The 13,285-nt window shown below is 43.6% G+C and overlaps 1 protein-coding gene across 2 annotated transcripts in view; it reads right to left on the bottom strand.

The window, feature by feature from the left end:
- Positions 1 to 13,285, bottom strand: part of LOC131267176 (uncharacterized) — a 116,777-nt gene that overhangs the window by 65,451 nt on the left and 38,041 nt on the right. For both annotated transcript variants that reach the window (XM_058269969.1, XM_058269970.1), the window contains exon 3: positions 12,946 to 13,207. In XM_058269969.1, the coding sequence (XP_058125952.1) occupies positions 12,946 to 13,207 (262 nt within the window). The remainder of the gene's footprint in view (positions 1 to 12,945; positions 13,208 to 13,285) is intronic.

Here is a 13,285-nt window from a genome sequence, read left to right as displayed (position 1 = left end):
AAATACACACACTCCATCCACAACACAACACAACAGCGGCGACGACCGCAGCCAAACGACACAACATTCACACAACAAGCTGCCTCTCCCCATCCCCTGCCCACCTTCTTGGAGTAGTGTGTCCGCGACCGCACGAACCAAACCGCCGTGGCCTCAGTTAGACGTCGGCTTGTGCCTCTCTAATTCGAGCTGGAGCGACGCCAAACGTGGACAGCGGAGTGTTTGAATGCAAGTGGATGGATGGCCCGCGGGGGCCGGCGACTGCAGCGGAGAGATCGCAACCGATCGCCGGCTGAGTCACAAACAAATGCATAACATACCGTATGGTTGTTGGGCCCGTCTTAGCGGGGAATGTGTCGGGGGGGGATATGCGCTTTCATCTAGCATTTCGCGATATCTTTGGAATCATCCGTGAAGACCTAGGGCTTGAACGAAACGCTTTTCTTTCAGCCTTCTCCAGAGCTGGTTGAATAAATGTGTACATTTTCTCTGTAAAAATATCACCATTAAAGGTTAGCAAAATACTTAGAACTAAGAATTATTCAACACACCGACTCATTAAAAAGATCGTCATTGAATAACATTTAAGAACCTTCTAGAACTAAGATTTTTGTAGTGCATAGTGCAAATGCATTTTTTGGGAATGAAAACTCGAACACAAAACCAGCTTTTTTTATGAAATCAGAGAATCCTAACAGTTTTCGATTAAATTCTCCTATTGAATGCACTGTATTGATGTATAATTTGAAAATAAATGAAAATGAACGTAGACAATAATGTTATCATTAATATCTTGATGTTAGCGGCGGATTAAGTGTTCTAAAGGCTCCAAAAACATACATTGCACTCAGCAATCTATTTTATATTTCAAAATTTATAAAATTTCAACTACAATACAAATTAAAATTTTCCTCAATATTATCCCTAGTTTAAAATGACAAAAGCTTAATTTTCAAAACCATATGTCACGCATCACCATTTTTGCGCGAACATGCGAAGAGAATCATTTATCACGAATATTATTTTCTATCAACAAAATTGACGAGTAATGTAATGTTTTTCATTTTAATCTAATTAGTTATTGAGTCTCTTAAAAACCGAAAAAGTTCTTTTTAGCGAACTATGTTTGAAAATGTGCAGGGCATTACTTCTGCTAAGCCTTGTCCAATATCCCCTCAAGCTATTCTGATAATTTTCCTCTTCTGCAAAATAATCTTTAAGCTAATCGCTTTTATATATGTTAGTTCATCAGCTTGTGCAAGGATTAAAAGGAACAATACACCATTATACGCTTTTAATCCCATCGACCTTGACGCGAATTTCAACGAAGCTCTATTCATTCTTCAAAGAATTGCAGTCAATCATACTGTAGACGCACCGTCTCTCGCAGACGCAGACTCATCCCGTGGGCGTTCGAATGCTAATACCATCGGACAGCCTCGATCGAAAGCCGAGGATAGCCACATCGGGCAGCTATCTAATCGATCACCACCGGTGACAGCCTAAAGGCCACCGTCCGTCTAAACAGCACGTCCACAACAACAGCCTAAAACCCAAAGTCGACGGCATTCCTAAGGGGCGCAAAACTGCATCGAGTACACCACCATACCACCTTGCTTCACCTGTCATTGCCCGTGTAGGCATTTCAGTCCGGTGCTGGGAAGGTGACTGCATACCACCGACCAGCTAATAACATGCCTAGGCGTCGTATAACGTAACGACGAGCGCCACCTCCGTGAACCGACCGAACCGTTTTCTCACGATCAATCGGGGTAAATAAAACGAGTATAAAAAAAGGCCAAGTATCACAACAACGAACCCCCACAACAGCCAAAGCAACGGCCCCAACACTGACACTGACCTACGACAAACTCACCTGGCAAAGGGGTGGAAGTCAAACTCCATCACGGTCGATGGTACGGTTCGAAACGGAATCCCGTTTTTTGATTAGAAGCCTGGCTTGTGTAATGCACTCGGAATGCACTGACTCACGGGAGCCGAGTGGTTGTGTGTGTAAGCGCGGGGGTAGGACCTAGTGCTCAGTATGCACATGGGCGGGCGGGACGACAATCCATCGTCGCTGAACGTGTCCGACATGACAAACATCGGAATGTCCACAAATCCCCGAGCGAGAGCATTTGCGTCATTTGCGGTTGCAGAGTGGGCGCGATAAACGTTATTTTCCGAAAATCCATCTCAGCTGGCCGCAGTTGCCTTTTGGTGGGGGCACAGCACAAACCCACTAACGAACGTTGAGAAAGTCCGATGATTTCGATGCAAATAACGCACCGGAGCGGGCTTCCGCGAAACGCTATAATGCATTTATGACAGCAATAAAACCGTACAGTACGGAAATATCGGTTCTAGGAACACTGTAATCCGATAAACAAGTGTTGAATGGAGAAATTTTGTTGCCATATTTCTATCGCCCATATCGCCATCGCGTTCGCGCGTGTATTAATTAGTTCCGAGAAAATTCGCTCATCAACTTGTTGCTAAACAGATTCCGTTTTGGTTAAATATAGCTTTATGAGCCTTGAAATTCTTAAAATAAACATCATCACACGCAGTGTCATGAATGAAAATGATAAAAAAAAAAAATCGCAAATGCTTTTTTAGGATATTCGAGTCAATCATTTGTACCTTAGAAACATCTAGATGTGGAAATAACAGATCATTTCCGTTCGCACCGACACATGATTTTGTTTCGCAGCTTCTTACACTACATTTTTATGGCATAGCTTATGTTTTCTTTCTTGTGCAACAATTCCGTTCCTATTCTTTTTTCTTATTTCTTTAAGTTTTATTAGCTCTTTTCAATCTCGTTTTATAAAAATGTCAGATAATTTATTATTATTTTCAAACTGACAGTTGAAGTTTCAATCCTATTTCATCCAAACTGAAAACGTGCGGTGTAGCATGCTCAATTGAAACATTGATTAGCATTTAAATGGAAACCGTCACTCGATCGGAACGCTTCTTTCCTTTCGTAGGAAAATCTCCCCACTATCCAGGGTTCGTCAAAAGCCCACCAACTGGCCCGTAAGAAAATTATCCGGCCCGTAAGAAAATTTAAGTGCTTCGTACAAAAAATCCTTCTCAATTTTTATCGGATTTGTTCACGATGTTTGTTTGTTTATTTGATTCCTAAAAATGAAGATTAAAATTGTTGAACGAGCTGTACTTGCTATGTATATAGTTGTAAAACAATTACAACTCAGCAAAAATATGTTAGGAAATGTTTAAAAAAGTTTAGATATAATTTCAAATATTTTATGTTTTACCACTTTTTATGCAACTTTACTATTTGGAAAGTTGAAACTCCATTCAAATGGTATTACCTTGAAAACATTAAATCATCGTTTATTGGTATTCAGCCCGCGCTTTCGGTTTCCTGTTAATTATCTGGCCCCTTTTTAAGGAATGTATCGACCCCTGATATAATCGATAGCCCTAAACCTTACTGCCCTGCGTTGGAAACGTAAAATGGGGGCTTTAAAAGAAGATCATCCGCGATCAAATCGCGCCCGAGTACGACGCGAATCTCGACGTCCTCGTAGGTGTCGCCGCCTACGATGATAGAAAGCAATAAATTGCATTCTCTTCCTCTGATTGCAAACGCCACACCACTTCGCTGAAGGGAAAATCCACACGCAGCAGCAAACCCAGACCTGCCCTAAGGGTGGCTCTCCGGGTGGCTGAGTACCACACCTCCTCCTCGTAGGCCCTTTACGCGCTGTAAATAAAAAGCCAGATTCAAAAGCAACGGACCTGGGATCTTGCCTTTCTCTCACTTTCGCCCCCCTCTTTTGTTGTAGGTGGGTGGAGGAAAGATAAAAATACACCCATCCACACCCGCAATTCCGTTCGCAGGATGTTTAGCTGCAATTTGGCCAAAGATAAACTGTTTGCGGTAACCACAAATGCTGGTGGCCCGTTTACACGCGCGTCCCAAGTCCTGCAATCGGCACACTCCTGGAGGTCTTCCCGATGGCCGGAGACGTACGCTGCTGTCGTGGACACAAGGAGGCGCGACTAGGTCCCGAAGGTACGCTCCTCCTCCCACCACACCTCCACCAGGAACGGCGGGGAGTGGAAATCCATATTTTCGCCACGGGCGTGTTGTAACGATCGTAAAATATGATAATTCAACCACCACCACGCCAGCCCCTGACGATGGGGGGAGGGAAAATGCGAGGAGTTGGTGGGTGTGTGGTTGGAGGAAAACTAAATTAATTTCGCAACATTGTTGCCACCTCTATCATACGCGCCGCCGCCACACGATGCCAACCGACCGTTTATGTTGAGGTCGCCTGTTTGGGGTGGTGCGAAGGGAGGGAGGCCGGAGGAGGACGAGGTGTAACGTTCGAATGTTTATGCATTCTCCCCCACCTCCCTTTCCTCGTTCATTGCGCTCGGCACATCCCACAAATTACCGGAAGGATCTGGTAGGTGGTAACCTGATTCGTTTACCGGAACCCGACTCGCCGCTCCACCCTCATCACCCCCCCCCCCCCCCCCCCCCCACGCCGCGCATACAATGGCAAAGATCGTCATCGAAAGCCGGCACCCTCCCCGGTATAAACACACACAAGCCAAGATAAACACCCATTCTCCAATCGTCGTCGTCGTCGTCATAACCTCCGAAGAGAACTGCCGAAGGCGTTACAATAAATTATCCGCCAACATTTTGGCCCATTTCTTCTGGCTTCGGGCCACACCGCAATGGAGGCAGCCGGTGGAGGGAGGAAGTTCAATTGTCGGCGTGCCACATGATTGTAGCTCCCACCCTCGACCCTCTGTTCTGCAGCGAGCCCCGTAGCGAAATTGCACCCACGAAGGAAGAGGACGCGGCTTGCGCCATTCACAGTTTCGCTCTCGGTTCCGGTGCGCCGTTAGCGCGCCAGTGTGTTATTTATTGAAGGCATGAAAAACGTTTCTAATTACCGTCGGTAGCACACCCCTTCCCCCGCGCCACCACTCACGGAGCAGCTGGAGGCAGATTGCTCTCGCGACGACCCACTGCCATATGGTCGTGCAGCATTAGGGGGGGGGAGGGGTGGATTAATGGAGGGCCCCCCACACGAAAATGCAACAAATTTACGACCGATATTCATGTCCGGGCACGGGCAGGAAGTTTGATCACACATTCACTTTGGCGCACCATGCGGGAAATTGGGCAGCAAAGGGAAGCCCTGCATATTAGTAGGGAAATTAATCAACACCTGACACGAAAGAAGCAAACAGAAGCAATGTTGGAAAAACAAACTATCATTTGGCCAGGGTGAAACTATCATTTGGCCCCGCAAGAACACACAGGAAATAAAAATGTGTGGTGAAAAAAATCAAAACAAAAGCCACTAATTTACTTCGACGAAACTCTAAATTACGCCACGTAAAGTGGATGTAATCTTTTAATAAGACTCGTTTGAATTCTACGTAGCTTTGGCACAATATTATGTCATGCTTAGAAGAAATTAAGTAAGGATTAACTAGGTATATGATACAAACACAACAACACATCGATCACAAAAGGGACTCAATTGAGAATATACGTCAAAAAGATTTCTTACTTATAAAATGTATTCCGAACAAATCTGATTGCAAAAAGAAAGTTTTAAATAAAAAATTATGAAAAATTTAATGTAAATTACAAGAAAAATTTCGGAATTAACTTTTTAAAATTAATTTTTTTAAAAAGTAAGAGATCTGTTATGTTGCATATGTAAGTGCATTAAATCTGACAGAAATGCACAAATTTTATTACAAGTGTGAAATGAGTAGCATGAACTTTACAAATAAACTTGTCTCAACATAGGAGATAAGCTAATAAGTAAGGTTGGGTTACGTTTTAGGTTTAGAAAATGTAATTATTTTTTGCCGAGGGTTTTTTTTCTAAATGTTGCCCATGATGCGGATTTCAATTCCCATCAGATATTCACAATGGTAATGCCAACGATACTTAAAAATAGTGAGGAAAAAAACTGTAAGCTGTTTACGACTATGTTATGAATGATGTAAATCACCTAATTATTAATTCAAAATAAATCACATCTCTAATATAAATTGATGGGATTTTAATAATGTTTCATTTGTACGATGATGCAGCTTTACAAGTACTCATTTTTTTTCTGTCTTCGAGAAAGACCAAGCGCGAGTCGCTGTTCATGAAATCATCTCTTCCCAGCTTATCAATTCGTCCATAAAGCGTTTTGATTCAATCTTAATCAAATTTATGACGGGCGTGTACCCGAGTCGCGATCGATTAAGCTGAAACAAACGCGTATCAAATGACTGCATTTATAACGACAACCTTTCCCGTCCAAAATGCATCTCACCGCATGCACCGGAGTACAACGGAAACCCATTCTTGCGGTGTGCAACCGAAACCGACACACCCTGGCCCTTCCCTGCACTCCCCCCGGTCAGAGGAGAAACCGATGCAGTTGCCCGACCATGCTGCTGCCAACGACAATCAGCGACAATCAGTGTCCGATCGAGTGCTGTGACCCACATTCGCCTGAACGCATGACGGCATGTGTCAGGGATCGAAAAAAGTGCACGTTTGTGCACAAGGCAAACCCACCAACCGCCGCCTAACGATGCCGATGCCGATGATGCTGATGCTGATGACGAAGAAGAGCGGCATGCAACTCTCGCTCGCAGCCTTCGCAGCCGATGATCGCGCGCGACGGATGATATTTTTGAGCTGCTGCTGCTTGCCGGCTTGTTGTTGATGTTCGCTTTCCCGCGTTCCCATGCCATTCTATGGCAGCCTTGTTGCGTGGCAAACACACACACACACACACACAGACACACATAAATATAAATGGCCCCCGCTTGCCGTATTTATATACGCTCGCTTTGTTTACAACCGATTCATTCATAATCACTTGAGTCCCGCGCAAAAAAGGTCTCGTGTAGCGCACGCTACCGCCACTGCTGCATGTTCGTGGCTCGTCATCCGTCTTCCGCCAAGGCTTTGGCAAAACGGAACCGTGGCAATGCTTATGCGTTCGCGAGTATACAATTAGGATACTGTACATTCCACGTGCAATCAATTGTAAATTTCTGTATTTCTTTCAACCGCCATCGATTAGAACTTTGGGTGATACTTTAATTTTTGCACTTTACAGGGCAAATTTAGTGTTTAAGTGTCGTAGACATTACAATGGTTGATAATGAGGAATTAAATATAAAATAAAATTGATTAAATACAACCAAAACATTAATTGGTTGTTCTATTTTAATTCAGTTTTCGCCAAAAAATTCAAACTTGGACAATGAATATATGGAAGGGATATTGTTATGTCTTGAAATTTGAAAAAAAAAAAAATTAATTCAAATTAAATCTAAAAACAACTAGAATTATTGTTCGTTGGTGAACTAAACAAAAATGGTATAAACATTGCAAGAGTATAAAGATTATTAGGGCGTTTAAAAAACTAAAAAGAGGCTCTTTTTCAAAATGCTTGAAGAAACGTCGGAAACAGGCAAATCTCTGAACAGTGAATCTATAGAGATCTTGCAAGTATAAAGAATCTCTTCTCTGCAGTTGACTTTATCTTTGACGGCCAATCAACGTCGAATACCGCCCAAGATAGGTTTATCCGCCTACGATTGTTTTTATTTTTTATTTCGCAATCAAACGTCGATTTACTTTATCAATCAATTTATCACATCACCGCGCGCCCCTCCCCGCTTATTCGCTTGGTTTATCCTAGTCCAAGTGCGGCGTTGACGCCCTCCCACCGAGCCGGGTCTTACGGCCATATTGTTTTATTTGCAACAAAGTTGCTTTGCATACTCTACCACCCCCCCGTGATTGTTTGCCTTTAGTCGGCCTCCGACGCTGTACGCATATTATTATTTCTCCAATGCATTTCTCATTGCGGCGCACGGTCTCTTTTGCCCCGAACCTCGGTGCATTCTACCTCCAGCTTCCATCTTCCCTCGCAAATACGGCACTTGCCCCTCGAGGGGCGCTTTATGATTGATATTTTTTGATTGAAAGCACAAAGCCGGCTTATGGAGCACTTAACCTTGATTATTACATTTACTATCGGACATGCGCAAACACACTGCTTAAACCCAGCCATACAACGGTGGTGATGGTGGTGACTGTGTTGGATGTTGGTTTCGTTTTCGTCTTCGACCATCGCCCGGTCAACACCCAACACCAACCCACCCACTCCCGTCCAAAATCCAGGGGCGGTGACCATCAATGGCACTACTTCTTTTTTTCTCCTCCGTGCAGATTCACAATAGCAACAACAAGAAGAAGAAAAAGTAATCGATTTGCCCTCAAACCAACCGGTGGGGAAAACTGTGCGACTCCGAACCGAAGGTCCACGCCGTGGTCGGGGAACGATGCGCTCACGCTTATCACCGCATCTCGCACAAATTTCCATGGACGCCATAGGGACGGGAGATCATGCCCTCAGAGAGCTCGGGCTCGAAAGACCTTCCTACGAATGCAAGCAACAGCTGAGCGCAGCAGCGCGGATTCGCTTGCTTGGAGTCGCTTCATAAATTATCGGATCGTGATAGGGAATAATTGTGGTGACGCGTTTCCAACGCGCTCGGAAAAAAGCAAGGCGGGGGAGAGGAGGAGAGGACACGCCACCGAGCGGCCAAGGGAGACTGGTACAATTCTCGGCGGGTGCATTAAATGCCCAGCCGTCAACTGGTAACGTTTCATTTTTCTTCGGCTTTCTGAACCCTCTTTCTCCTTCCGACGTCCGATGTGGAAGTGGAGTGGCGTGGAGTGGAGTGTGCAAAGTACGACGAGGTACTCGCAGTTGCAACAATGTTGCAAATTAAATTGCGCTCAATTTGCTCACGCCTCCCGCTTCCCACAGCCCCTACTTTTTCCTTACCTTTGATCCAGCTGACGCTCGCTCTTGATCTCTTGCGCTCCCTCACCTCCCTTCGCGGATCGCGCCTCGCGCCTTTCGCTTAGCATACACACTTCACCCCAATGTGGATGTCTCGAGCGAGGGAAGTAGTTTTATGTACTTACATACAAAAAAAAAAAAAAAAACAGTGCAAAAAATAATGCACTCTGGCCCAACGGCGGCGTCATAATCGTTGGCGCGCAAACCGCCTCTACTCCTTTTCCATCCGCGTCTACTACGGAGGAGTAAGCACGAATTTATGCGCCAGAGCGTGAGAGTACAAATTTTAAATGAATAAATTCCGCGGGAAAGGTACTCGCCGACAACCACCCTCCTCTTACACACATATACGATTTGATGTGGCTAGGCGCCATCCGTCACCGGTTAAATGACACTTGTCGTACGGTACCGGATTTCATTAAGATTTGAATGCCATGCCGTTGACGTTTCCTCAGTCACGCTATTTTTATCTCACGTAACTGATGGGTTCAAACGGATTTCCGTACCTGTGTTCAGTTTGTTGCACAAAATGTGTTCAAAAAAGAGTAGCTTTCGCTTTATCTTATTTTATCTTTTTTCATATGGTTGATTATAATTAAAAATTAAAACCATGTTTTATGATTACAAAGAAAAAAATCAATCCTTTCCCTCTCTAAATCTTAGCAAATGGATTTCAATCCATAAAATAATGAAAGAGAAAACGTTTATCAACAAATAAGTAACATATTTTCACATTTGACATCTCGATATGAAAAAAAATCAATTAGTATTTTTATTTAATATTTACAACCAATGTCATCAACCGTACTAGCACGTGTCATAAATTTGCATGACAACAGAAAGGAAGTCTGTGATTTAAAGGGCGATTATCGTACAAAGCTGAGCGAATCGCAATATCTTTTTATTTCACACCTTTCAACTCCGTTCGCGCAGGGACAACGAATTGCCTAAACATCTCTTTTAACGCTTTCCCAGTCGAGTCTCTTCTTCTCTCCCCCTCTCTCTCTCTATCTCTCTATCAAACGAATAGACGACTGAGGGGAAGAGGCACTGCACACACTGATTGCAATAGCTGTCCGCGGATGACATCGATTTATGCAAACGACTATCACGCGAAGGTAATTTGTACGAACAGCGCCGTTACTCTTTTATGCCTCCTCCAACGTAGGAAAAAAAAGAAGAAGACAAACCTCCCTCGGACCAACGGCCCAAGACACACCCATTTAGTATCGCTTAGTGGGCGAGAAAACAAAACGAACGGTACTAGAATGCTCGATTGCGCTTAACCCCGTTGTGAGAACGATGTTTGAAGGGGTGACGATGGCCACATTGCGATTAAACAATGGATGAGCTAATTTTAGAACCATTTGAACAACTCTACTTTCGAGCAGAAGAATTCATGCAAGATATGTGCGATGAAGATCAGTAAATGTATTTCTAAATTCTCATTATTGAGACCATCATGAAGGAATGGTTGAGAATATAAAAAAAATACACATTTAGTTTTATTTGCTAGTATAAACAAATCTGTGAATTGAAAATCTTGATTTTTTAAAACAATTTTTCTTTTACGTTTGCATGTTTTTGCTTCAACGTTTGCATTTACTCATATGTATGTAATAGATACCAAAACTAAACTAATTTTGTTATTAAATATTACCGACAAAAAATTTCATGTTATTGCAACAAAACGAATTGTTCGAAATCAACTCACCACGCTCTGTAAAAAAGGCATGCTGCAAATGCTGTTTATACTTTCGAGTTGAGATTTTATTTCATAGGTCATTGCTGAATGCAAACAAATAAATATATGACGATAGAAAATTTTATTAATTAAAAAGTATGTAGCTTCTAGATATAGTTTAAAACCTATTCTCATGCCTAAGAAACATGTGAACAAAGTTTGATTAAAATTGGTTCTGAAGTTTGACCAATAAAACCGTGGCACAAGATTTTTTTTATATATAGATACTCCCACTACGGCATGGGTTCGAAACCAAACCCTTTCCTCTACAAGAGAACTGACTATCAACATACGCAAACGGAACAAGTAAAGCAAATCCTTTATGGACATACATGACCGAACGCCAGGAAAAAGATAATTACACAATATTGAACGTAGTACATTTTTTATCCCTTTCAAAAACTCTAGCTTGCTTTACTTTCTTTAATCCACGATTATGAAAATATAACATACTTTTATTCAATGCATTTGAACCACGTACAGTAAGCTTACACCATTCTTGTTATCATTCATTTTAGCTCACGTTGGATAAAAATAAACGAATAGCAAAAGCCTTACAAACTGTATCGTAGTAAAAACCAAGCAACCACCATCACTTTTTGATGAACAGCAAGTCCGTTGCCGGAGTCGTGCGAACAATTCCTCCATACGCCTAATTACTGCAAACGTAAACGTGCTGCCCCAAACCGGATCTCTCAGCGTGGCTTCAATCATGGACCCGAAGAACTCAGTACCGACTGCCTCCGAAGCCAAGGAAGCCTCTGCAGCTTCTGCAGAACTGCCCACTCACATATTTTTTCGCCTGCCTTCGGCTGCCCATCTTGCCCATAGGGAGCGGAGTCTTAGCGCTACGGGCTCTCGGTGGTCAGAGTTTTATGATCGACCGACGGTACAAAGCTTCACAGAGCGGTTCGCCAGTAATAAAAATGGGTTTAACATAGGAAATCTTTAAACTTCTTCCGCCTCACCACCACTGGAAGCGCCCAAGCTGGTGGTGCGCGATCAGAATTGGTTCGTGATTGAACGAGCGTGAAGCGGAGCTAGCTGGCAGGAAGGGCATGGTAGAGGGAGCAGGAGCCCTTTTACACCCCCTACCCCCGCACCCTCGCGACGGATCCCACGAGTTTAGCGAGTAATAAATGCATCTGCAGTTTGCGGCGACGGCTATCGATGGGCGACGTTAAACCGACGTTTTCCCTTGACCCTCTCGGTCGTCGGGCCCATCACCAGCCGCCGAACCCACTCCTGTTCCTTACGCCCTTTGCTACAACTCCCACCCCTCCCCCCTCGATGCGCTCGATGCAACGGACCGGTTGAATCGGCGAGCACCGAATCCATGTGGTCAGTCAACCGTGAACGTGGCGCGCTTCGCTCGACCGTTGCATGTGCTGTATTTAAATTATGCTAGGTCAGGGCAGGGTACATTTATTTTAATTTTTAATTACACCATACGCAGCTTCACCGCCATGGTGGGAAGGGGCAGCGTACGTGCTTGCCAACAGCGGAAAGCGAACGCAGGACCCACACACACACACCCAGAGTCATAAATAAGTGCATCGGGGATGCCTTAAACACGCTCAAATGAAGCCAAACGAATGCAATTCGGGGAACGGGGAGGAACGGTTAACTCCTACAGTTTTATAGCCAATCACCCATATTTATGGTAAGCTGTAGGGAAGCAATTAAAATCAATGCGAATTCGGTGCTTCAAGGGAACAATGTTATTTCGCGATAAGCGATTATTAAACCACGCTGAACTATGTTATCAGTACAGTTAAATTGAACGAGTTAAACTGTTTAGGCAAAGTTATGGTTAAGCAAGAAACGAGTTAAAACGAAATGATCCGTAGATCGCGTCATAAGCTATTCACTTTTTTGAGTTTATACGTACACCTCAACTATTAGGGTACACGAGGTTTGTCTGAGTAAAATATAGGATAAATAAATTCTATAAATCGATTTTTGTTTAAAAAACGCTAGCAAAAAAATATTCTTACAGAAAAGACCATTTGACCCACACATTTTTAATCTTTTGGCTATGATGAAAACAAACTAACAATATAATCGATAAATGAAATCGTTAAGTATTTCTCCTCCAGACAAGAAAAGACATGGCTAACCTACTTTGGGATCAAAAACCGACTGACTTTCATAATTCAAATCCATGATGGAGGCGCCTGGTCATTGATAAATGTTTTCTAAACTCGTCCAAAAGGCAAGCTTCACCATGACGGACCAATTATTTATGAAACCGATTTTTTGCATCCCAGTTTTCTGTAGCATTTAGTTTTTTTTCGCACCTACCTTGCTCAGTTTCTCGCCCTCGTGGTGTGGAAGCATCTGCCGGAGGCTCTGAAAGCCCGCGTTGATACTCTGCATCCGGCGCCGCTCGTTGCTGTTCGCAATTTCGCGGCGCATCCGCTTCTCGTCCTTATCCATACCCTGCAGGTTGTTGTTGCTGCTGTTCGACGACGAGCTGTTGATGCCGTTGTTGTTGTTATTGCTGTTGATGCAGTTGTTGTTGTTGTTTCCACCACTACCGTCTTCACTTTTCACATGCACATATCTGCGCGGGAAGAGAGGCAGAAAAAGGTATTCATGAAATAGGTTATTGCGTGCGGCGTGTGATTTATTTTGGGAGAAT

Source organism: Anopheles coustani, chromosome 2 (assembly GCF_943734705.1).
Source record: "Anopheles coustani chromosome 2, idAnoCousDA_361_x.2, whole genome shotgun sequence".
Taxonomy (NCBI): Eukaryota; Metazoa; Arthropoda; class Insecta; order Diptera; family Culicidae; genus Anopheles; species Anopheles coustani.
Note: the sequence above shows the minus strand (reverse complement) of the source record. Positions and strands in the feature narration are given on the sequence as shown.